The 26,232-nt window shown below is 40.2% G+C and overlaps 1 protein-coding gene across 1 annotated transcript; it reads right to left on the reverse strand.

Annotated features, from left to right (window-relative positions):
* Nucleotides 1-29: 29 nt before the first annotated feature.
* sntb2 (syntrophin, beta 2) lies at nucleotides 30-24,632 on the reverse strand. The gene is made up of 7 exons (XM_026364783.1): nucleotides 23,341-24,632; nucleotides 9,959-10,178; nucleotides 8,550-8,760; nucleotides 6,521-6,663; nucleotides 6,044-6,240; nucleotides 4,318-4,508; nucleotides 30-2,891 (listed from the first exon to the last, which is right to left on the reverse strand). The coding sequence occupies exons 1-7, from the start codon at nucleotides 24,065-24,067 to the stop codon at nucleotides 2,799-2,801; spliced, it is 1,782 nt and encodes a 593-aa protein (XP_026220568.1). The 5' UTR covers nucleotides 24,068-24,632; the 3' UTR covers nucleotides 30-2,798.
* Nucleotides 24,633-26,232: the final 1,600 nt, after the last annotated feature.

Here is a 26,232-nt window from a genome sequence, read left to right on the forward strand (position 1 = left end):
CTCAGGAAAAAAAAAAAAACACGCATCAACATAATCTGTAACAGTTTTATTAGTAGATATTTACATTTGAGATTGTTACATCGCTATTATACATTGTATACTGTATCTTGAAAGGAAGTCTAAAATACTTTGCATATGACAGGTTGTTGCAGCAGCACTTTATCCTCTTGTAGCTATGATTGTGTTGGACGCAAGCTGCCACAAATATTACCTTTGGTTCATAAACCCCTTCTTAGAAGCACTGCTTTGCATAGACAGGATAGCCACAATTTCTGAATCAAAAAGAGGAATTTCTTATAAATCCCTTGGAGGAAGGGGAGGAGACCTGTACATGATGGAGGAGGTTAGTGCATCGAGATCAACAGGGACGGCCTGTAGTTTGTTGAAGGTTGACAAACTTCCTACAATCAGATGTGTGCAGCGGGATGGACAAACATCACTAACATGAAATCAGAAATGTGCCATGCAGCTTAAAAAGAGCTATAGCAGCTATTTGCTTTTATAAACAAACCAAAAAAGTTGTTTGAATCATCAGAAGACATGAGAGTCCGAAACAGAACAGATGTCCTTCAGATGGGTAATTGTGCTCCTTTTCCGAGGACAGAGGGGTTATCTTGTTTTCCAGCGCTGCGCAGTCGGACACAATGGTCCATTGTTTGAGGTCTAAAAGACCACAGAGCAACATTCACAACATGTACCATGAACCAACTGAAGGTTATGAAAATGTGTTGATTACAGTCGTGCTGAACACAATAAGGAATCCAATCTCTACTCAGACGCTACACTGAACAGGAGGTTTGTGATTAGCTTGGTAACTGTAGTTAGTAATAGAAATCCAAAGGTCTGCAATGGGATGGAAGTTCAAATCAAATATGTTAAACAGGAGGTTAAAAGTTCAGTCTGGGCATTAGTAGTCTGTAGGATGATAGTTTGTCAAATAACCTTAACTTTCAGTCCATTCACTAGTTTTATTCCAGAGCTTTGTACTGTTGCTCGCTGTCATTTGCTCATTTGTCATCAAGTGATCTCAATATGTAGCATCGATGAACCAGCAAGGACGGAAGAGAAGCAGGCATCAGCATCAGCTGTCTGTAAACAACAGGGACATTTCAGATGAGTAAAACAAAAACCTTTCACCTGGCTCCCTCCCACTTGGCACATTTAAAGTACTCTTTGCTGGGAGTGAGTTCCAGATGTTATTAGGGGTTTTGATGAATCATTGTCCCTGATTGGCTATTGTTGTTCTGTGCATACATGTGATGTGATCTTTCACGTGTGATCTGTCACCCTTACACTGTAAGTAGGGGTACATCTCTTGATTAATGCACATTATTGGAAACACTGAGAAAAGAATGTTTTACTCTATAGCTGGTTAAATGTAATTCTCATTTAGACATTTGAGGAGAAAGAAAGTTAAATTGACTTGTCAAAGTCAAAATTGACCAGGAGCCAGAGGACAACAGACAAAGGTTACCAGCACAATATGTTCCTTCATTTCCATAGTTCAGTCACTTGATGACAACTCAGCAAAGAGAGCAGTAGCTCTACAAAAAAACTAGCAAATAAACTTTTACTTTAAATAAAAATTTTACTTTTTGGCCATAATAAGCCAATAAATGTCATAGTAAGTGTACCATTACAGTTTCGATAACTAAAATACGTTGGTACCTCTGTCATGTGATGGCCCTTCTTAAAACAATACTGGTAAACAGCCACTGGGCAGAGAGCTGAAGAGAGCAGAGTGGAACAAGATGATAGCAACGCTGAGACGAAGATGAAGCGGTAGTGTAGGTGAAGGAAGGGAGGTAACACACGGTCATGTCCTATATCATCACATCATACAGATTTCAATGTCAGGAAGTCACGCTACCATGAGATATACACATATAAAACAAACAACAGAAAAACAAAGTAACTTAGTTTACACTCTAAGAGTAATACTATTGCTTGTGCATGTCGGGAATTATTGTGGGAAATAAGAGGACGTTACAAAGAGTGTCTCTGACTATATGGAAAAAGGCACAGTTGGCAAATCCTGATTACAACAGTAGTTTGGGATAATGTGCTACAGGGTGAGTCTGTCAGAGAGCAGGCACACTATCAAGCCAACAGAAGCACATAGTATACACACACACACACACACACCTTTCTTCATTCATGCAACCTCTGCTCAGTTAACTGCATTGTGACTCTAAAACACTTTGTGTCAACACAAGGACAAACAAATACATACAAAAAGAGCCCAAAGTACATTGGAAGGCTGTTGTGGAATGATAGGCATAGAGAAAAAACAGGGAGCATTTATCAATTTGTGCTTGGCTGTGTATTAATTGTCGAAAAATTCCTTTCTTTTCTTAGTATTTTCCTGCAACACTTTGTTTGAAGTGTAATGGTGATCTCATAAGAACATCACAGCATTTCAACTTGTTCTTTTAGCATCATATTGGTCTTTACAGTGACATTTAATACATTATTTAATGGAATGACATCCGATTGTCACTAGCTATTTTTTGTAACTGTCTTCAAACAAAGTGCCACCTCCTTTTACCCAACCTTACAATGCAAATGATTGCAGGAGGCAGAGTAGAAGCTGGAGCTGAAGGCACATTTTTTCAGACAATCAATAATGCGACTCATGGGTTAAAATGTTCCGGGCCCAACGTCAGCTACAAATGGTGAAACTGAAAAGAAAAGAAAAGAAAAAAAATGTTTTAACCCCCTATATTGAGCAATCTGGAGGAGTCCTTCTTCCTCCCCGGTGCTCCTCTCCTCACACCACACTGCTGCTGTTGGTTGCTTCACGTCAGCAGGCCCATACGAGTGAGCTTGGCTGACAGGAAGGAGTGGAGGACAAACACCACTGGCTTTGGACCAGAGTGGAGGTCAAATACCTGGAGGATGAAAGGGGGAAAAGTGAGGCAGGTTAAAGGAGAATGGAAGGTGGGTCAGGAAGCACACAGAGAAAACAATACTTTGTTCAATAACTTTCGTGGCTCATCTGTATTTTTTGTTTGCCTCTGTGGAGCCTCCTGGTGATGTCACTGACTGTTTTCATAGCTGTGCTTCCACCATCCGTTGTTTTCCATACTGTACATGTTGCCCGGTACACAAGATATTCCAAATTCTTCTACTGACTATAGCCAATGTTTGTTTGTGCAGTGCTTCTAATTTTCACATATTCAAAATGTCTTACTTAATTTTTAATAAGAAATGGCATCCTCACCGGAAAAACCCAATGCTAAAACTAAGAGGAGTCAATTAGAGATCACAGGATCACTTACATGTTCTAATTCTGCCAATTTAAACTTTGGATCTGATGCAAAAGTTGTTATTTATTACATTTAGGTCTAAATGCAGGAAAATAAAACTAAACTGAACATTTGTCAAATAAACCCAAATGTCTTCAGTGTACAGCTAACACAAACGATTCAGTTTTGACTACTTCTGGAGGGGACAGTAAATACAAACAATTCTCAGGAACTCTGCATTTAAAAGAGAAGGAATCTGAAAATGGGTGTGTTTAAGCTAAAATAGTCTGTTATATAGCTCTTTAAAGCCAAACTGGGCAATGCACTCCCTTAATACTGCCAGTGTCCAAATAAATAAATAAATGAATAAATTAAATAAAAACTGAGGGAGTACAATGTGTCATGTGGTCTTTTTCTTTGTCAAAGATTCATTATGCTTGTAGCTGTTAATCTAGCCTGTAGCCTCAAGCAGAGATGACAAACTAGCTACAGATGTCTAGTTTATGCTTAGTCAATAAAGTTTGAAAAACTGTTCAAAATGCTTCTCACAATTTCTTACTGCTTAAAGCTAAAACTTCAAACTACATATTTTGTGTTCGTGCAATCAACCCAAAGATTGAACAACTAATAGTTTACTGCCAAATCTCCAGACTGTTGAGGATAATGCAATGACAACGTATGAGTATTGGGCCAGTGGAATTCATTATTATATCACTACCATATAAGGTTACAAGGATCATTAGCTCTTCATGCTCTGCTGATGTTAACTGTTAACATAAATCAATGCGTGGCTTCTTGGTAAATCTAGTTTCCCGTTTTTATTTTTCTTAACTTGTATTACCTAGATATTTGTATGACCTAACAGACAAATGTTGTAATCAAACTTTTGAGATCCAGGAATCATTTGCACTGTAATAACTGAGATACACTATAGTACGGTCACTCTGATTCTCCCCTACGCTTAAAACTGGTAATTAATTCAGTGATTAACAGCTACCTCTTTATAATACTCAGTATTGTATCAAAGTAACCTAAAGCAACACAATGTATTTTCTCCATGGTTACTCACCATTTCTCCCTCTGGACCCCCAAAGTCAAGGTAAAGGTTGCGTATTCCATCATCAGCTGACATTTTCAGTTTCTCGTAGGGGTATCTGTACAGCACAGCGCCCCCAGCTGGATCAGCTGGCTCTCTCGTCACAGTGAAGCCCTTCTCGTAGTGGAGCGTCAGCCGAACATCTTGCCTGTTTAACGTGCAACCTGGAAGAGGGGGTTAACACAAAAGAGCTTAAGAATAGCAGGTATGAGACATGTCTAAGTGGGTGAGAGCAAGTGTGTGTGTGTGTGTGTGTGTGTGTGTTGAAGGTGAGTAAGGTGTGTGTGGAAGGTGAGTAAGGTGTAACTACACACACATGCATATCAGCCAAAGACAGACTTTAACAACCCTGAAGTTATATCATGTGATACAACATTGAGGTTGTTCCTCTTAATGTCTGATAGGGATTGGATGTTCCTCTCTGCTGCAGTCCAAAGACAAGCGCATCTTTTAAATAATAATCCAGCCTGGTGCAGCCTTAACTGTAGTCAAGTCATTTGATCCAAAAGTATGATCCTGAACAACTGTGTCTGTGTAGCAGCAGGACGGGGAAGAAGAAGAAAAAAAAAAAAAACGGCTGAAGCTTTCCAGTGCTGTTCCGGCAGCCAACTATTGTTCTGTACAGAGTGGAAACATTCCCCCTGTGCTGGCTCTAGCTTCTGCTTTTCCTACACAGGGCTGCTCTTTCTGAGCTGCTGCACGCTGCTGGTCAGCCAGTTGGTGTCAACAGCTTCCTGTCACAGTCACACTATTCTGCCATTTTAAGGCCTACAGTGAATATATAAACTTTGCTTACAGTGCCTTGAAGAAAGATAACTAAGTATTGGTTTTCTACCTCTGTATTTGTTTTCTCTTTCTGGCTCAAAATGCTGTACTCATCCAGTAGTGAGTAAGCAGAATTTGAATGTTGAATCAAAGTGGAGCTAGTACCACGTGGTAGCTAAACCCATAACGATGCAACTAATTATAGAAAGTGACGGTTTGGTATAAAAAATGTTCATCTTCAAAGTAGCTCTTAGGCAAAGGTAGGGAGGTAAACAGTGCAGTATTCCTCCTGAAATGTAGTCAATTAGAGATATGAAGAAACATTAAAAGAAAGCATTTAGCTTAAGTACATATATTGCAATATTGCATATCAATGGACTATTCAAGGAAATATACACTGTTCTGGATCTCGCTAGCTGTGGCTTCTGTTTCCGTACTGACATTTAGAGACTTATTGTAAACAGATCATCAGTAAGAGAGTCATAATGTTTATGGCGATTATAGTGTTGTACATGTTGTATAGGGCTCAGCTCTAGAATCATCAGAATCTGTAACCTATATGATTCTCTGTCATTCAAGTTAAACAACTAGAGCTGAATATAACAGTACCACGTGAGTCTGCTGTAAAGGTAGTTTGACCAAAAACATAGAAATTGTGTTCAGGTACAAACTCTAATGCATCGGGTTTGTCAGGTTTGGGTAGAATTTGGCCATCAGGTTCAAGTCTAGTTTGGACAGAAATCTGCTGACTGATCTGCACTTGTTTACTGTAACACACAAAATGAATAATCCAGGCTGTATATATGTATGATATAGATATAATTGGCAGTTCCTCAGAAAGCTTGAGCAGACCAGCTTCCATGGGGAATTCTGATACACACTTCAAATACCCAGACTACTGACTACAGACTGAACCAATTTGCTACACACTCACCAATGGAGACTTCTTTGATAAGCTCAGCAGCAGCGTGTGCCCCCTGCACGAGAGCTCGTGTCCATGTAGACAGGTCCCAGTGGCTCTCTACTCGAAAGATATGGGACTCGATCCCCCGGCCTGTGCCTGTTCGAGTGGCAAACACCAGGTCTGAAACCTGGGCAGGAGATCCCCGGGCGCTGCCAGAATGAACCAGCCTGGAAATAGCAAGATATGAACATGAACATGAACATAAAGGCACACTGAACATTCTTAAAGTCAGGGGCCAGGGACCCTGGTCTGAGGTGACTGGCCATTAACATTAACTGCTCTAGTGGTTAGTGTAATTTCTTACACAGGATAAACTGGTTGTATAGGTGGGGATTCCCTGCTGGACACATTTTCACAGTTGAAGTTTCTCACATTTATGTGGCAAATAGGAATTTATAAATGGAGGTTTGAGAACAGCTGAGTCACCTTACTGCAGGTTATCTTTACCTGGTGGCTAGCAGAGGGTGTGTAAGCAGAGGCATGGACCAGGACTCTCTGTTCCACGGCACCGATTCAAATAGAAGGATGTCCTTCTCTGTCAGTGCCATGACAACTGGCTTGTATTGCTGGCGTCCACCTTCCAGCTGCACCTGAACAGGAAAGTCAGCAGGAGATGTCAAAGGCAGCAAAACACATCAAAGGTGCTGTTCACTTCACATGAGAAAGAACCATGACTATAATTTGACAGGATATAAAAGTGTAGAGGTATAGGTATAGTGATGTAGTTTACTGGGTTTAAACTACCACAGCTTATAGATATACAGTAGGTATAGTAATGTACTTTGGTATGTATTACTACAGGGTACACCTCAGGAAGTTTTATAGCTCACCCTGACAGTATGACCTGAATTTTTTGTTAAGGCAAAAAGGGTGCTGTGTGTTTGTCTGACTCATGGCTGTGAGAATGAAAAGCATTAAACCAGCTCTGTGTGTTAAAGGTACTGTAGTGAGTAGGTGGGCTCTACAGGAAATAGTGTAATACAACGGAAACTTCCACTGCTGTTTCCTGTTTGAGCCTGGCCAAAACATACAGAGCCACACATTCAATATGATCGTGAATGAACACTTCATCAAAGTGAAGCATTCTTATTCAGGGTAACAGTCATGTTCCTGTGAACTGAGACTAGCCCTGGCTCGCTTTTATATTTAGAACTAAAGCCAATTCAAGAGAACACACTCTTCCTGTGTTCTGCCGCTTTTATGAAATGCCAGCCTGTACATTTAAAGTCTGGGTACATGCAATGATGCAAGATGAATGAAAAACGCACTGTGGCAAACCACAGTGATGCCACTTCCTTACAAGAGTAACTGTTTATCAAAACTGAAAGTGAATTGTATGTCTATCTTTCTACCTGGTGATATGCTGAAAGAAAGAAAAAAATATATATATATTTGCAAAATGTTAAAGAACATATAACACTATTTTTATTAAAAATTACATACTTTATCGATCCGCTTGGAAAATTGTTGCTTGGACAGCTGCAGATGAAGGCACTACTGTAGGGTTTTGGTGTCTTGTCCAAGGACACCTTGACACAGAGTCAGGATGAACGAGGAGTCGAACCATTGACCCTGGAGTTATTAGACTCTACCAATTTCTACGCAATTTCCTTATACTGTTTTACTAAGTGTGACTGTACAATGACAATAAAGCTTTATGTTATCTTATTTGAGCTACATGTTACCCCAAAGATTGAATTGATTGGTAGAATATGTCAATGACATAAAAGAGATTTTTTTTTTTTGGAACACATCTCAACTCTAAAAATGCCTTGACAACTTGTGTGCGAAAACAGAAACACAGTTTGTGTTGGAGCTACTGTATGTTTTGATCAAGCTGGGTTCGTTATATACATGTGGCCTTTCGAAACTCCTTTTTCTTACAAATAGATTTATTCCACTTAACTACTAATCAAGCAGTCTCCTTACAAATCTCTGGTCAAGTACAGAGACCACAGCTAGTCGTTTAAACCCAACAACACACAACAACACAAATTATATTCTAGTATCTCAGATTGTTAATTTATTATTAAATGACAAGTGGTAGCCTTCAGAATTCATTACAGTTTTGGTTCCATTTGCTGTCCATCCGATATGTATGCTCAAAAATACATACACTCCCCTCTAAAAGTATTTGAACAGTGAGGTCAGTTCCTTTATTTTTGTGGTTTAATTGCACATTTGGATTTGATATCAAAAGATTAATATGAGACAACAGATCAAGATTGCAACTTTTATTTTAAGGTGTTTGCATCTACCACTGCCACTCATTTAATAATAAATTAACAATCTGAGAAGCAATTGACAATATCAGCTAAAATGAGAAGCTCACAAGTTCTATAATGACACTGGTTATGGGAACTGAGTCTGTGATGCTGCGTAGAACTGTGTATTTAAAGATTAGCAATAAGCTTGAAGAAAATTAAACGGACTGTCACACATACAATATAGCATACAGCTGTAAACCAAACAATACCTGTTCAGCCAACCAGCCAATGTGTTTAAGATGGGGGTGTATGGAGGCTGAGGATGACACCCCCAGGTAGGCATTGATGTGAGCCAGGGTCTGTGGAAGAAGTGCAGCAATGTTGGTGTGGATGGCAGTGAACCAGGAGTTGGCGCTGGGAGCATCCTTACAGCGCAGCACCACCGTATGCTGGCCATCTGGTGAATGGAGCTCCAGCAGTCTGAATGGGACAGAGGGCATTTGTCAACTTAGTCTGCAGACCAGGGATCCAACACAACAACATCAACACAACTATCACAGAGAATTTCTTTTGAGTTTCGGTTTTACAACATGATAACTCTTCTTACTCCTCATAAAACTGGATATTTATAAGACAGATATTTACTTCTATATATAATTTAACTGCAAATGCATTTAGTATTTTTTGATATATACTTGAAACAAGCTGTACATTATGTAATTTCTTCAGAGCTTCTTCCATGTCCCAGTTTAATGATTATCTTGGGTTTTGAAATAATACTCATACATACCATCATTTGGCACATGTATGGTTACTACTAATGTTATGTGAAAGGTATATGAATATGAGTATTACTAAAAGGTTTAGAAAATGTTTGCCAAGAATTCTGTCACTTTCCCTTTTTTTTTCATGAAATATTTGGATAATATTAGGATTTTACTAACAGGATCCCGGGTAGATTAGTCCTGTTAGTTTTGTTTTTTTTACATTTTGGCTAATCCAGACAGTGAAAGGTTCATGTTGTATTAGTAATTAGAAGTTGCTGTTTGCACTATCAGTTTCAGTTTTGATTCAGTGGAAAATATACAAGATAATAAATAGACATAATGAAAATGATGCTTTACAATAAAAGCTTATTGTTATTTATTATTTCACTGGAAAGAGTATGTTGCGCTGGTTCCAGGATTATGTGTATGACTTCACTGTGTCCTGAATGAACTGAGAAGTTGCATCATCTAGGTTTAAAAGTTTGTATGTCATACAGAAAAACTACCTGAAACAAAGCTCTACAATCAAACCATCTGAGTTGAAACTAAATGTAATTTGATCAAAAAACCTGCTAAATTAGTTGTAGCAATGTTTGTAATGGAGACTTACTTTATGTCCTATCATGAAGTCCTGGTGTGTTTTTCCTACCAAGTTGCATCTCACTGTGTATAATCCATATTTATTTAATCCTTCTTTGGATGTTCATCTATTTACAGTAATATCCACAACCACAAAGAGCATTTTTGACATGCTCTTTATCTCTCACAGAACAAACATTCCAATCTAATGAACAGAAGTTGAGCACAGGAAAGAAATTCACACACCCAGCATTAAAACACACATCCAACCACACCTAAACTCCCACATACTCAGCTATTTCTCTCTAATATAAAAACAAACACTATCAGACCTGTTCTCAAGATCTGGCATGGTGAGATTCCTGCTGATGAAGCACATCCTCAAGCTGATGACCTTTCTGTCTTTGGATGAGGAGGAGTTGCTGTGCTTGGGTGATCCAGAGTCATCGCTGCCACTGTAGTTGGGAGACTGGGGGCGGACACCATCCCACGGCAAGTCAGCCACCAGGGACGGCTTCTTGAAAAGCGGAGAAACTTCACGGATGTACTTTACTGTGGAGCAGATGACAGGATATGATCAATATCAGCACTATACATCACATTATCAGACCTCCACCTGCTGCTGGGTGCTGGGAAGGTACCAGACAGTGGTAAAAGCATTCCATCTACTGTATGTTCATCTTTTCTTGCTATTTTGCAGATATAGACAGGAGCCTAAAACCAAAACAATTAACTGAAAGACATTAAAACTGTAGAACTGAGTGTAAATTGCTGCCAAATGTGGAGACTTCCTGATTTGATTGATTTGAAGGATGATTTGGCAACTGTCCTCACATCACCTTCATCTAGGCACTGGGACTGTCTGTGTAGGAACTGTCTATACCTGTAGGAGCTGGTAGTCTGTTAGCTACAGACTGTTTAACCCAGTGGATGTTAAAGTGCTCATTTTTTGCACAATCCACTTTTTGTGTCATGCATGTAGAAACACACCAGGTATGTTAGAAGTGTCTGAGTCATCCATTCAAAGTTTGTGCTCAAATTGACACATTGTCAAGTCTCAGGGACCCAATTCCTGCTCAGGCTCGGTCTAAACACAGTGGACTCACTCTGAAAACAGGAAAACAGCAGCAGCAGAGCACAAAGCACAGACAAAGCTCACATTTTGGATTTATGGACAAACTCAGAAGTTTCTCTTCTTCCTGTATCCTAACTGTATATTTATTTGTTTTTGAAGGAGACGTCTAGTTTATGTATGTGTATGTTAAGTTCCAACCAGTTTTTGGATGCTGGATTCATTTCACGACTAAGGCTCAGAGATGGACTGATTAAACCCGGGCGTCATTCAAAGTTTCAAGCTGTAAGTATTACCAACACTGACTGTTTTGTCTTGTTTGTTTGCTTGTTGAATGTAGCCACATTAGCTGCACAATGCTAAATGGCTAATGTGGCTAACATTAGCTTCTCTCAGACTCCGGCACAGGAGAAATATTCTGGCTAATTGCACAGTGGGACAGTCTGACCTCTTTTTAAGGCCCAAAAGGACATAATATGGGCACTGTAATTTAAAACTGTGTAAAGCTGAAAAATAATATGAGACAGTAGTAAATGGTATATTAAGCTCCTACCATGCCTCCTTAACGTGTAACATCCACATCTCATGCCAAATGCCGACTGTGAATTATATTGACAGGTGTTTCTCCTATTTGTCCACCCTACAGGTATCAGTGTGGCTTGGCTAAGTAACAGAAAAACTGTTCTAGTTAATGCAATACTGTATTATACAGAAGATTACACAAAAAGCATGCTTCACTTAACAAGCCAAATTAAGTCAAATCTTTCATAAAGATGCAAGATCCAAAGATAATCCTTCCTATCATTAACAGAATAAACACATGGGTTTGTTGTAGTTAGACTAAAGCCAACTATAGCCTAAGCCAAGCAAGGCAGCTGTGTGTCGTGTGTTGACAGTTTGACCATCTGTGGGATTTGACCCTATTATACTGAGTCATTCAGGAGACTGTAGTGTAGCCAGCCATAAGCCAAGCCATAAAGAAATACTCTGGGATGTTATCTTAAAGAAGTGAACACTTAATCTGCTTTAAAATGCCCTGTTAGAGTAATACCTTTTAAACAGGTTTAGAGAAAGCTGTGGTCTGGGAAAGAGATTGTGTCCTGTGTTTGTCAGACTGGAAGTTTAAACATTTTTCAAATGTAAATGATAATTATTCAAAATTCTGGCCAAGAACGTGGAGCATAAATTGTTCCTAGCATCTTCCACTATGTCTTAAAAGGATATAGTGGGCCTCCAATGTGAAATAATCTTGGAAAAACAAGACTTGACTTGGCTGTACAGCTGTAAGTTTGGCAGGTCGGATGTTTGTAAAAGAATGGCTTTTGCTCCAATGTGACTCCAATTCACTTTCCAAATTTGGTCCCGTGGCCTTGTATGCCTCCCGCCCCACCGGCACAGTCAGGCCTCCCTTTTCTCTTTTCTCTTCCCTTATACATTTTATCTCCTCAGGTTTCCTTCTCTGCATGCTCTCTTAGACACCTGTGAATATGAGAAAAGCAAGAGACAAAAACCAAGTGTCTGGGTATGTGTGTATCTTGGACCACTGGGTCGGTCTGCACTGTATGAAACCTGACACAAGACTCTCAAAAGATGAAGTCATTCTTGAATATGGATTGAGACACTAGCTTTGTGAAATGTGTGTTCTTGTATGGCCAACAGAGTGAGGATCGGTTTGAAATGTATACCACTGGAATGAGGACGTTTCAAGGCTAACATTAAGTGAATGAATGCCCTCACCCCCGTGACCATCAAAGTGTGTGTTTGTAGAGAAGAGGATAAAGTCTAAAGCAATAAGGTTGTATGGGATTCCAAAATGAGCTCAGTGAGAGATCAAGATTTAATGGTTGAGGCACAGATGCAGAGAGAGCTGCAGAGTGCATATGTCCCTGCATGCTTGTGTGTGCATTACTCTATGTATGACTCAGAGCGAAGGGGAGCTGGTTGTAATACTGAAGCAGTGAGCCAAGAAATAAAGTCTCATCTCACTGGCCCTCTTAACCACAACGCCCATACCATCAAGGTCTAGAATGATTTCTGCAAACCTAAGTGGTTTGGAGAAAGTAAGTGAGTGTGAAAGCATTCCTGAATGCCCATGTTTATATCTGAGGGGTCATATGGAAGAGGATGCCCTATTTTCAGACTAATAATCTGATTTGGAGCAGAGATGTTGAGCTGAGATATTTTCCGTCCACAAACCCTGCAGGCCTCTCTGCACTAAATGTTTATATCTTCAGATGCCAGTAGATGATGAACAGATGAACTGATCACTGTACTGAGGTCATGAGTGCTTAGGTCTATGAGCAGTTCCACAACACTCTCACAACTATGAACAGATTGTAGTTTACAGAGAATAAAGAAATAACCAGTCGTAGCAAATGTCAAAGTTGGAAATTCCCCTGTATCAACAATGTATGCTTACCAACTTCTCTTATTATGTGGAAGAGGTTGTAAGTACTACATGATGGGAATATTTACCGTTTTATGTGTATTAGTCATAGAGATGGCATGTTTTAAATAGAAACCTAAACCCGCCTTCTTGCCAACTGTGCTTGTTAAATATTGATGATAAATCTTTTTGAAATGATGTGTGCGAGATCTTTTTTTATAACCCATGTTTCTGCACCTCAGGTGAATTTTGTTATTCTCTATGTTGATGACATTCATATTACACGCCAATAACAAAATGTTTTATACATACTGTCCCAATTTTAGTGTTAAAATATCTGGAAAGTTGCCTGTTCAATGTTTCTATGGCCAAATGTGTTTTATTCCCTCACTAGCTGTTTTAACATTAATACACATTTAAGCACCAAAGGCCTGCTATAGAAAAATCCAAAAAAGCTGCCAGTGCTAATAAAGCCAGCAATTATTAGACTAAAAAAACAAAGCACACCCATTAGGGAGCATACCTGATCAAACCAAAACCGACGTACAAAGAGAGCATGATAATATGTGTCTGCTTCTGACAGTTTTGAGAAAAAATTACCTCAAACTAAGAAAATCCACCTTTTGGTTCATCAATGGTCCATACTCATTAATGTTTTGCAGGTCTAATCCACAGCTAAAGGAACTGCTAAATGTTGAACCAGTTTTTAAATTTAAGGGTGAATTTAATTCTCCCACCAGCACTGTGAATGTTTAATGGCCATGTTCAGGCTGACATGACATATTCAGGTTGTTATCTTGCCTTGTAATAAGCTTTTAATAAGTGGGACACGAAAAAAGGATATGAGTAACTCATCGACCAGCAGTGGCAGTTTCTCAATTACAGCTATTAAAATGGAAAGTGAAAGCATTTATAAGCAGGTAAATGCCATTATGTGTGGGCAATAAAAAGCTCATACCACTCTGCAAAGATATGTTTCTGGCTAACTACTTTATTATATGTTTAAATTTACAGTCAGTAGGGTAGTATCAAAATGCTACTGGTTAACTAATATGTAAAAATATTTGTTGTTGTGCATGATGAAATTCACACATTCACAATCAATATCTTTTGAATATTAGTTTTAAAAAACAATGCTGCAGTGAAGCATATGAACACTGTGTAATTTGTTGGCAGAGTGGACCACTATACATCTGCTTCTTTTTTTTTTTTTGGCAGCTAAATGACTGGGCAGGGAGGAGTTCTAGTCTTTGATGTAGCTATATTACTCAAATCCATTGTCATGGGATGTAGCCTTTTCAACAGCTGAGATGTTACAGCGGCTGTTAAAAGAGACAGGATATGTAGCACAGGTATTATAAGCAGCACACAAATTTTCAAATTCACTTTCTGCCATCTAGCAAATATTTCCCAATCATTAAGGCTCACTAAGCCTTAAACACATTCTCTACACTGTTCCTGTTTTGTGTGAGGAAGATCAATCAGTCCACATTTTCTGGTAAAAGTGAACTGCTGTTTTGTTCATATAGCAGCCTTTGAAAAAACAAGGTTTATGTAGCAAGATAACACCAGTCTGCAAAGGCAGGGTAACGGCCACTTTTTTTGCTTTCACCCTGCTATAGCCTGTGGGCCAGAGTGGACTGTCTGTCAAACAGTCTATTGCTTCAGTGATTATTCCTAAGAACGTTTTCTTTTAACCATGTTACATTTTCCACCCTAATAACTCTTCCTCTTATATTTGTGTCTCTCTGATAAAATGCTTTTTTCCTCTTTCTATGATTACAGACACATGTAGAGCTTTCTGCTCGCATTGCATGTCTTCCCGTTGGGCTGTCCATCTGTCTGTCTCTTGTTTGCTGCTGTTAAAAGACCCCATTAGCTCTGTCAAGCCCATCACTCAGCCCCACTTCTGCTTCTAATTAGGCCTATCCACAGAGGACTGTCAGTTCTGTGCATGTATATGCACACTTGCACGTCTTTGCCTCTATGTATGCATCAACATTAATGTGTGTGTGTGTGTGTGTGTGTGTGTGTGTGTGTGTGTAAAGGAGATTCCTAAGAGATGCCAACAACATCCCATGAGGCCTGATCATCTGCTTCCCACAACAAGCAAAAGGCAGAAGAGTCTGACTTGACACATATTTGGTTGCGGCATAAATTACCCGTAAATCTACCCGCCTTTTAACCGCCCTCTCCACACGCGTGCACACACACAGACACACAGCAATCATTCAATGGTATGGCCGAAATAACAAAATAATAGCTTACAGAGCAGCAAGTCGGGCAGTCAGACCCCGGTCTCTGTATTTTTCCCCTAAAACTGCCCAGAAATTCCCCTTGTGGTTTGGCCTGCTCCCCTCGCTTTGCTCGCTTCTTTCTCATTCCTCTCATAATCTCATCTCTCCTTTCTTTTCTATCCATACTCCTTCTTACTCTTCTCCTCCATCCCTTCTTCTCCAGCTTCAGTCTGTTTTAGACTTCTTTGTTGCTGTGTCCCACTCCCTCCCCTTCTTCATCCTTCTCTTTCCTCTGCACGAGCACTTCTCACATGATTCTACTTCTCCACCTTTGTCTTTTCCTTCTTAATCTCGGCTGTTCCCTACGTCCCCCCCACCATTGAAATCTGTTTCTGCCAGAAACATAATGAGAACAATGTGTCAGAATTCAGCTCCAATAGAGCATGCGTGTGTGTGTGTGTGTGTGTGTGTGTGGTGGGGTGGATGTACAAATACATTCACAAGAGCGTGAATGAACATTTCTATGGCACTTAACGTTTTCATAATAGAGTTTATAAATCACTGAGTATTTACTAGCTGGCTTTTAAGTCTAATCTTCTCTGATTTAATCAATTCAAGTCATACTTACTTTAGTTAAGAATAAGGCTCAAACAATCAAAACAGATTAATCAAAACTCTAAATTACAAAAATCTGTAGTTCCAGCTTCTCAAATACTGATATTTGCTGTTTTTCATAGTCTTCTATAACAGTTGAGTTAAAATCTTTTTGTTTTAGACTACTGGTGGGACAAAAGACAATCACAATACTGGGAAAAAAGTTATGTAATACCAACTAGACATGAGAGGAGATGTATTTGTCCTTACATACTACATCCAAAAACCTACTAAATTGCATTGATCAGTATAAGAAGGGTTACAAAGGACATCTAAGTCTCTGGGAATCCACAATGAGAGACACTAGACTTAGACTTGGAAAAATTGTTAACCTCCCCAGAAGTGTCCGACCTTACAAAATCAGTCCCAACCAGGACAAACACTGACCCAGGAAGTAACAAAAAATCCAAGGGAAAGCACCAAAGAACTGCAGACCTCTCACCTCAACAAATGTCAAGTCATACTTGCAATTAAAATATGCAATCTGGTCTGCATAGCCCTTCAATTATTAGTCATTATCAAATTACAATAAATAAGCTGATGTACTGCTGTACGCACTGTGTTAAGTGTTGCTACTAACAGCTGATACTACTGTCTGGTCTGTGCACATCAACCTAACATTACATGGCTGTACATTTTCCAGCCACATGATTGGTTTGCGCAACATAATACTCAGTATTATTGGTTTTTCATGTCAAAACATAGATGGAATGGGTTTTATGGAAGTTATATCGACCAGTCTAAACATTCTCATACGAAGAAGTTGTTTCATGATAGATATCATTATTGTTTTTATCACCCAGCCCTAGGTGTTCGTATGTGAGCAAAAATATTGTAAAATATTGTCTAATGCAATGGCTAAAACCAGCTACACAATGAGGTCATGCATGAGATCAAAGTCAAGAATAGAAAAGTAAAATTAAATTCAATTATTATGCACTCTTGTTATGGTAGGTTGTCGTCATTGTTCTAATCTCTCAAACTGATCGATGGCCTTTAGATCTATATGTCATTGTTTAAGAAATTCTGTCAAAGTGACCTCTGTCAAGCATGGACGTGGCAGTGCCATGCTGTGGAGATGCTTTGCTGCTTAGAGCCAGATGTCCGTGAAGATTTTCAGTCATCCGGGTGAAGTTATCTCCAAGTTGAGTCAACTTGACTTCCTTCTTGTTAGGCTGAAACGTTTCACTACTCATCCAAGTAGCTTCTCCAGTCTGTGTGCTAGAGTGATCATAATTAAGCGAAACATGAATTCCACTGTCCACTAGATATTTCTACCAGAGAACATCAGGTAATGTCACACACACCCTTACTGTACAAAGATATAAAAATAAAATGGGACACTGTGCATTGGGGATTTCCACAATACCAAATACTGCATGGAGACTGTTCATACTGTGGTGGCTGCCTCTTTAATACATCTGTTTTCATTAGGCTGTTGCAGGCAGTGCTGCATGTCAGTGTGTGAGGGATTTTTACAGCACATTTACATAAACACATAAACCTAACCTTCCAAATTTGCCTCATTATTTAATAAATGCATATCTTTTAAAGTTGTAGCCTTTATATACAAAATGTTACTCTAACCACCCAAAAGGTTAAGACCTAAGACTTGCAAAGACTGGAAATTTAGGGTGAGATCCCAGATGGTGAGGAGCAGACAACTTCTCTCTGACAACAGAGGCTACATAGGAAAATGCAGGTAAAATAACCTTGTCCATATGAACATATTTTAGAGTTCATACTGACGAGACATTTGTTTAATGGACTTGTCGTGTAAGGCATAAATGTCAAAGTGACCTGCCATAACTTAAATGCCTACATTGTACAGGACACAGCAGTACGAACAAACACCATTACAGACAAACTCTCACTCACACACAGATCATAACAAGGAAAAAGGATTCCCTTTATCCTTTAAACACAGTCACAACTGCCCCTCCTCTTTGTTTCCTCTAACCTGGATCAGAGGAAAAAACCTTTGGGAAATCATGCTACTGGAGTGTAAACACATGAGTGTGTTTATTTGCAACACCACACTATAACATTTATGGAATTACATAAAATTAATGAATTTCTAAAGGTCAAGTGCTACCTGAAAGTGTATATGAATATTTGTGCTCACTTTTGTTTTTATACAGTATAAAGATTATGGACAGATATAATCAAATTCATCATCCTCTACATTAGTAAGGAAAGATTTTAAATGTCTCATGTTGGCAGTGAGGACAAACATCGATGCTGGCTGCAATAGGTCCTGGCTGAGAGTATGCTTTCCGCTGTGGGTTCACAAATCTGCTGAATGTTGTAGGTCAATTACACAATAAATATATATAGAGAGAGACTAATGTTCCTATGTGACAGCTTTCTGCGACTGGTGTTGTTTAAGCAGGGGGACTGATGCCACACAGCAGGAACATCTAACAGTTATCTATAGTCTTGCTGCACAATCCCTTTTTGTTGAGCTTTAGTTGACTGAGGGATACGCTAACATTTTCCTGTAGAATTTACTTGTAGCTCAGAAATATATATTTTCATTAATGACGATGATGGTAAATAGTGGTAAACACTCTAGTCGCAATTACCCTATTTATAAGAGCTCCTGGACAGTTTGAACTCTTAAGACATTCTTTAGTAACCCTTTCTTTCCTGGTGAGCATCCAAGGTGATTCCAATATCTAATTGTTGTCATATAGCCAAACTATCAGGCAAACACAACAAATTCACATTTACGTTTCGGTGACACTCCAGAAATTGACTTGTAATTCTCTCAACAGCTGGATACCAGAGATTTCTCTGCACATGGATATCAAAGGTAGTGGAGTTCATACTGAAACAGAGCTATCAAAGTGTCCTTTTTCAATCTGTGCCAACATGCTGCATAGTGGACCTAGTCCCAAGAGGACAGAGATGGACACAGTCAGTGGAAGGTCGGCTTTAGTTTTGGCCTTGGAACAAAAGAAAAGAAATGTTTCATCAGGGTTGTCCCCGTTTTATCAATAGCCTCTGTGTCTGCTATGTGCCGTTTTTCTTCCTTCAATTACTCACACAAAAGGCTCATCCTGAGTCTCTGTCCACTGACCAACAGGCTGACCCAAAACATACAAAGCACTGCTGCAGAAAGCTTCAACTAATCATTTGGAAATATGGAATATTATGTCTGACAGTCAGCTGCCAAGGGCAGGGGGATTAACCAGCAGTGTGCCATGTCAAGGATATGTATGTCACATCATGACATGTGTTAATGTGCCAAAAGCAGCCAGTGAACTCACTCGTACAAATGTATGTGTGACTAGCTTTTAACACTCTGATGTACAGCTCTACAGTTATTATAGATGATGCATTAGCATACAATTGCTCACTTTCACATGCTACAGCATTGACTGGAGTCATAATTCTTTCCATGTGATGAATGTCCACTACTCACTCTACGTTTAGCTCCATATTCGTCTCCATCCCATTTCGGTAAAATATATCAGATTTATATATATCAAAATATATAGTCGCTTCATAAGATGAATGTTAACTTTCTCTGCTACAGTCAGATGTTTTTGATAGAAAAGAGCTGTCTGCTGCAGGAAATGAACCTGACAGCAACATTTGTCAAAGAATGACCAGAGTGTATATAGCTGAATGGTTGTTAACATTCACAGTTCGATTCTGGCTGGGAAACTTCCAGCCTGTTTGCACTTGGTTTTAAAATGATTTTTTGGTTATCTATAACCCAAAAAAAATGTCCTGGCACTGACAATGTATTTTCCTGCAACGGCACTTGGATGCATCAGTACACATTAGCATTTACACTACAAAACACGCGTGGTCAAATACATCCCAGACCACCTCAGCAAGTAGTTTGAGTGATTGGAACATAATCCGTCTTGTAGGCTGTTTACTCTTGTGTTTAGGATTTTCCGTGCAGCAGTAGTCTTTTCCCATCAGCAGCACAGGAGAGACAGTTTAATAAAAGAAAAATCTAAATGAGTGCCAGTTTAATTCACTAATGGGGTCTGAAAAACTGCTAAATCTAGAGGCACAGGAGCTAAATTTAGAGCACCCTGCACATCGTAAAGTCATGTGACCATACACAGGACCACGCCCCAGTGCCTAAAAAGACACCGACTTGTCGTCTCTTTATTAGGGGCATGCAAACTGCACGAAGTATAGATTGAAAAATAGGAAATTGAAAAGGGTTCACTTACCTGTTCTTGTTACTGTATTTAAATAAACTGCAGCATCTCCTGGTTATATATTATTATATTTATTATTATTATTAGACTAACATTGCGATTGTAATTATAGATTAATCATGGAGCACATTTCTGCAGCTTTAAAACCTGTCTGGTTCTTGAATTCATCAAATACTGTTTTTCTCCTTCTATAGATAATGTATATCAGATATTTGTAAAGGGGCAGATTATGTCAACCATCAGCACAATTATCTACATTTTATAATTATCAGCAACAGTGTGAATGGTGCTTGACAAGATTATCTGTCTTGAATAAAGACAATTAAGATTGAATCATCCTGAAATAAGTCAGCATGACTTTCTAGAACTGACCTTTGTGCCATAAACCTTTAGTAGCAATTGACAGAGATGACTAAGTTTATTTGTAATGTAAGAAAAGACAGATGTTTCACACATGCTTACGGTGCTTATGATATTAACAGCCATGTAGAGAGTGTTCGGCTATAATATGATTCAATAGATTCAACCCACCCAGGCACCCTTTTTCTATCAAGCCAATAGTTTAATAAAAGCCTTGTTGAAAAAAATACTCTGTCCTTCTTCTGCATCCACCACCTTCTCAGGTATGTTTCTCTACTCTCTTCTTATTCATGCAGCATCAGCAAAAAAACAAAAACAAGAACAAAAAAAAAAACAGAAAGACTGGGGTACTTCAACTGCAGGACAGCACTAATCACTGAGCCACCAATGTTGACCTTTGCCCTAAAATACGCACATGCAAGCAGAGGTCAGGAATGTGGGGCACCTAAGCTAATTGTGAGAATATGTTGTGGGTTTATGTATTGTGTACACGGCACAGTGGTCTGGAAACTCAAACCTTGTTCTGGCTGACTGCCGTTTCATTCTCAGAGCATTGGGAGCTGAGCAGTGACAGGAGAGAACTGGGAGGAAGAGCCGGTCTACAAACAACACAGCTCTCTGGCTGGTGAACTGGCAAACAGTGACAAGCAGCTAACACATTCCTCCACAAAGAGGCCCATGTCTGGACTGTGGCAGGAGGCAGCACATCCTCTTGTCTACGCCTGAGGGTTTCTGGAAATGGTTTTTATACCAATGTCAGCTGCAACAAGCCAAATTCCAGCGGGTTTGAAATTATACTTCTTATCCTGTTTGACCAAAGCACTTCTACTTTGACAATCTGTGCAGCATTTGCATGTGTCATTGGTCTATCTAAAGCGCTACATCAGAAACAGACTACCGTTTGCTTCATGTCTGATTAGGTAAAAACCGATATTGATATAATTTCTTTACAGAGCCTCTTTAAGACCTAAAGTGTTTAGCACATTCTACATTGGGTTATTTTGGGAGCGATACAAAGCAGGCCTCATTTTGACTTGAATGGAAATGTGTCACACATTGATTAGTTCCTACAAATGGTGCTTGTCAGTATTCATCTGGCGTTCATTCCAAACCATTAAACACTGACCAGGAACAGCTAGTTCCTGGTCTAAAGTTTCCAAACCCTAAGGGCTCTGTTTGCACTTTTTAAAAGACTGAACAGTTCTGCTGCAGCCCAGTTTTGTGAACTCACCCCTATGGAGCTCTATTCAGTCCCATAATGAGGCAGTACAGATTTATACCTGCAGCATGCTACCTACATCTTCACACCTATCTTTTGCTTGCAAATGAGCATTCTTGAAAAAAAAGACAATTCAATGCTTTTTACCAGCATACAGGTAAAAAAAGTAATGACTAAATTTTTCCAGGCATAGTAAACCCTGCTATTACAGTGCTGATTAACAGAAAATGGTCCATTCTGTTTAATATCATTTTTTACCTATCTAGCTCTGCACTGGTGCACTTGCTCTACAATCCCATAAATGCAGAAGTGTGCAAAATGTATGGGCAACTTACTGCAGGAATCTGAAATCATGAAAACCTTCAGAGCATGTGCAACTGAGCAAATTTACAATCCGGTATTTACTTCTCATTACCCACATAGGTAACAAAATAGGCAGCATGTATGTACATAACATACTGAATTCTGAATTTGTGTTTGTTTCTGACAACATGAAATCTTTCCACTCTGCTTGGGTCTCCACCAACTCCTAAAATAAATTGGAGTGTGAACCTGCTAAATGTCTTTGCCTTTCTGTTATGTAGCCCTGGGCAGGGACAGGTAACAGTGTGGGTTGATGTAAGATGTTTTGCTAGACTCGGCTGCCTGGAGGGGATGATGAGACATTGGCACTGAACCATAAAGTAAATGTGATATAAATCCAAAAGAAGTAAAACAGAGTGTTAACAGCTGTTAATTCTCTCTGACTGTGGCACTGTTAACAACCTCCTTCAAAGTACAAGCTGTCTTATTTGGAGCTGTAATTTATAGTAATACAATACTATTCTTTTGCACTTTTATAATTCCATACTTTTTGATTCACTTCTTCTTTAAACGTTCTCATGACATGGACTTGGTTCTGTGCAAAAGAATTTCCCCACAGATCATTTACATGGTTTCCTCTTTTTTCTGGACAATACTTCTGCAGTTGCACAAGACAAATCTCATCTGCCCGGGTTTACTCTCACATCTTATCTTTGGCAAAACGTAGTCATTCAAACAAACTGAGCACAAGTATCTGACTCTGACTGTGCTTACCTTCCTGTTTACACTGATCAGAAGCTGTCTGTTCTGTTGATGTCATTTAAGCCCAAATCCTCATCCTCCTCCTCGTCACAGATCAACCAGGAATGGACATCTGTTTGTTTATGTCAGTATGCCTGCAGTTGTATCATTGTGTGGTGAAAGTTAAAACTCACTGAACAGGGGGGGTAATGTCTAGAAAGCTCATCAGCATCTTTGATGACCTTTATTGAAAAAGGGGCAGAAGTGGTACTGATGAATGTATTGTCTTGAATAACAAGGGCACCAAGTTAATCAGAACCACTAGAAGCTACTCTTCTATTTCATACACCTTGTAAGTTATACTTTTTCCAGAAAGTGTTCAAACTATTTAGCGTTTTACTGTAAAACGTATAGGGTGTGTAATGGAATAATAATAACTATCGTTTATACCTATGACCAGAATGAGAGCCGTGCACAGAGGTGTGCAGCCACACCACTGAAGTCTACGTTAATCTCGGCCTTTGCAAATCCCCGCCCTCGCGTCGGCCAACTCACCCTCCAGCGTCACTTCTTTTCCTGCCTTCTTGAGCGCCTGGACCGCCAGGTCGTGCGTTGCCTCTCGGAGGTCGTTCCCGTTCACCGACAGGATCGCGTCGCCCACCCGCAGAGCGCGGCTCTGGTCGGCTGCGAGCCCGGGGAAGATCTTGGAGATGAGGATGGGCATCCTGTTCTCGCGCCCCCCCTTGATACTGATGCCCAGCCCGCCAGACTCCTGTTTGACAACCCGGACTTTCCTCACAGCTTCCGAGGAACCGTCCGCACTGACGGGAGGGTCTCCCTGCCTCGACCCGAAGCTGGACCCGGGGCTGCCGTAGCTGGAGCTGGGACTCCCGAAGTCAGAGTTTGTGCCGTTATTTGGGTACTTCCCAGGACTGTTTAAGCCGTAGTTGCCGTCGTACTGAGCTAAACTGACGCCCCCGCGCCCCGGGCTGCCACTGCGCCCTCGACCTCCATAGTTCTGGTTCTGGAGTTGGTCTTTACCCGAAGGACCGTGACCAGGGTTTCCCGGGCTCGCTCCCGGGTCGTTTCCGTTGGACATGCCATTCCGCAGGCCCGCCGAAGAGTTGCCGTAGTCCCAGTGATTGCTGCCCTGCCCGGCCGCCTCCGCTTCGGCCGTTAAAGTCAGCGTTTCCCGGGTGAGTTCTGCGGCCACTCGGATCCAGCGGTCGCGGAGCAGAAGGTCCAGTTGACCGTTTTTGTCCGCTCTGGTCCAAACTGCCATTCCTGGGCTGGTTCGCCTGCTCCGAGGCGGTTCGCTTCACACTGAACTCATCGGCAACTTTTTCCTCTTTTCAGAGTGCGCACAAGCCGAAACCGACACACACTGGGCCGCTTTGACACACCCACCCACACCGTGGCTGCATGGAGAGGCAGAAAAAAACAGAAGGGCTCCTTCAAAAAAAAAAAAAAAAAAAAGAGGGAAAGGAAAGAGAAAAGAACAACTGGCCGTGGAGAGACAGAGGTTGTTGTCGAGTTCAGGCTGAAAGCTGCTCAGACCTCCAGTGGAAAGTTAGCGCGAACAAGACGAGCGAACCGCAGGTCAAGCCCTTCAAAATAAAACCAAGCTGGAGGAGTCCCAAAACAAGAAAACACAGCAGGAGACATGTTAGTCATCAATGGAAGTACATCTTCACCTGCACGGTCTAAGCTAGACAGTAGTTCTTTAGCTAACCAGTGACTAAATGTAAAATTATTTATTTAGTAGTTTTGCAAAGGACCAAATGTTTAAAGCTGCTGTAGGTAGGATTTCACTGTTCATCTGTTTTGGTCTATTACAGCTGTCATATAGAATACAATGTCAAACTTGCAGTGGTTCCAATCTGCAGCTTGATCTTGATCTATGTGGGTCACATATCAGCCAAGAATGAAAGAAAGAAACCAACTGTGCCACATCTGTGCCGGCCCACATTAGATTAATATTGATAGATAGATTAATATTTAGAATCGGGTTGTAGAGCATTCACTCATGAACCACAGGATCAGTGGTCATCAACCCCTGGTTCCTCCTGGCCACATGCTAAAGTGTAATTGAACAAGACCCCACTGAGACCCACCATATATGTGCACCTGCCCAACAACCATTTTCTCAAGGAGATTAATAAAGTACATTATTACTATTCGCAATCTTATATCGACTTTGTGCCATGTCATGGCGTGATGTGGCCCACCCCCACATCTGGAGGCTAAATGGGTTATGTTGTTTACAAAAAGCCATAGAGTGGTACACACACCTAGTGGTGTTAATGTCCTGGTGTACTGGGGTCGGCATATGAAAAATATTAATGCAGGTCCAAGTTGCAGTGCTGATCCCACACCTTACATCTTACACTGACTGGTGTAAAGTCTCAGGTGAACCTCAAAGTGCACATACGGAGCAGCAAAAAGTAAACAAGTACACGATGATAAAACTGTATTGTTTTATACTATTATTTTGAAAGCATAATCACCCAACTTCCTGTTCCAGTCTATTTAATAGGAGACGGCTTAACCTCAGTTGGGGAGTCTGATCAAAGCCGGATGACAGACAGAGACAGCCAATGGTTCTGTAGATTATTTATTCATGATGCTGGAGGCGGAACGTCCAGAGACGCATTATGGATCCGAATGGGGACAAAGGCGTCTTAAGTTCACTGGCTGAGGTGCCTCTATTAATGGACGCTGCTGCTGCTGCTGCTGTCATGTTCTGCAGAGCTTTAATGATTCCCATGAGCAGAAATACTGTAACACTGCTCTGTTCCACCAGCTTTAAACCAGACTAATTAGAAACTAGTTCATTCATGATTTGTCATAAACCAGTTTGTGCCACTGTAAAGTATTGAATTTGACATAATATCAATAGTTTAAAAATATTACATTTAAGAAGTACTTAAAGTACCAAAACTAGAAGAACTCTATGTAGAATGGTTTACTTTACACCAGTAAATCCTGCTCCACCTTTAGATGATCCTATTTACTTTACTAAGTGGATATGAATTTCAAAAGGGTGAACAATAAAGTCCCATGATCATGCCGAATTTTGTATTAGTATATACAAATATTATATACTGCTCACTGATCATGCTGGATATCTATACTGGAATGGACTGAATAATGTGTTAGTAACAAAATGATGCCGCATCGTTTGTTGGAAATAAGAATAATCAACCTAAGAGGGCTGAATTCAAAAGAAAAAACACTGCAGCAGTTTAGTCAATTTCAACTTAAAATAGTCCGCATTAGTTTGTATGGTCTGACAACATCAGCACATGATCCTAATAAGATAAGAGACAGATGGTGTCCTGGTGTGTCTACTAGAGCTGGACCAGGACATCATGAGCTCCTCTACAGTCTGAGGTACAACCTGGCAGCATCAGATGGACCGAAACATCCCAGTAGTGTTTCATTGGA

This window comes from Anabas testudineus, chromosome 6 (assembly GCF_900324465.2).
Source record: "Anabas testudineus chromosome 6, fAnaTes1.2, whole genome shotgun sequence".
Classification (NCBI taxonomy): Eukaryota; Metazoa; Chordata; class Actinopteri; order Anabantiformes; family Anabantidae; genus Anabas; species Anabas testudineus.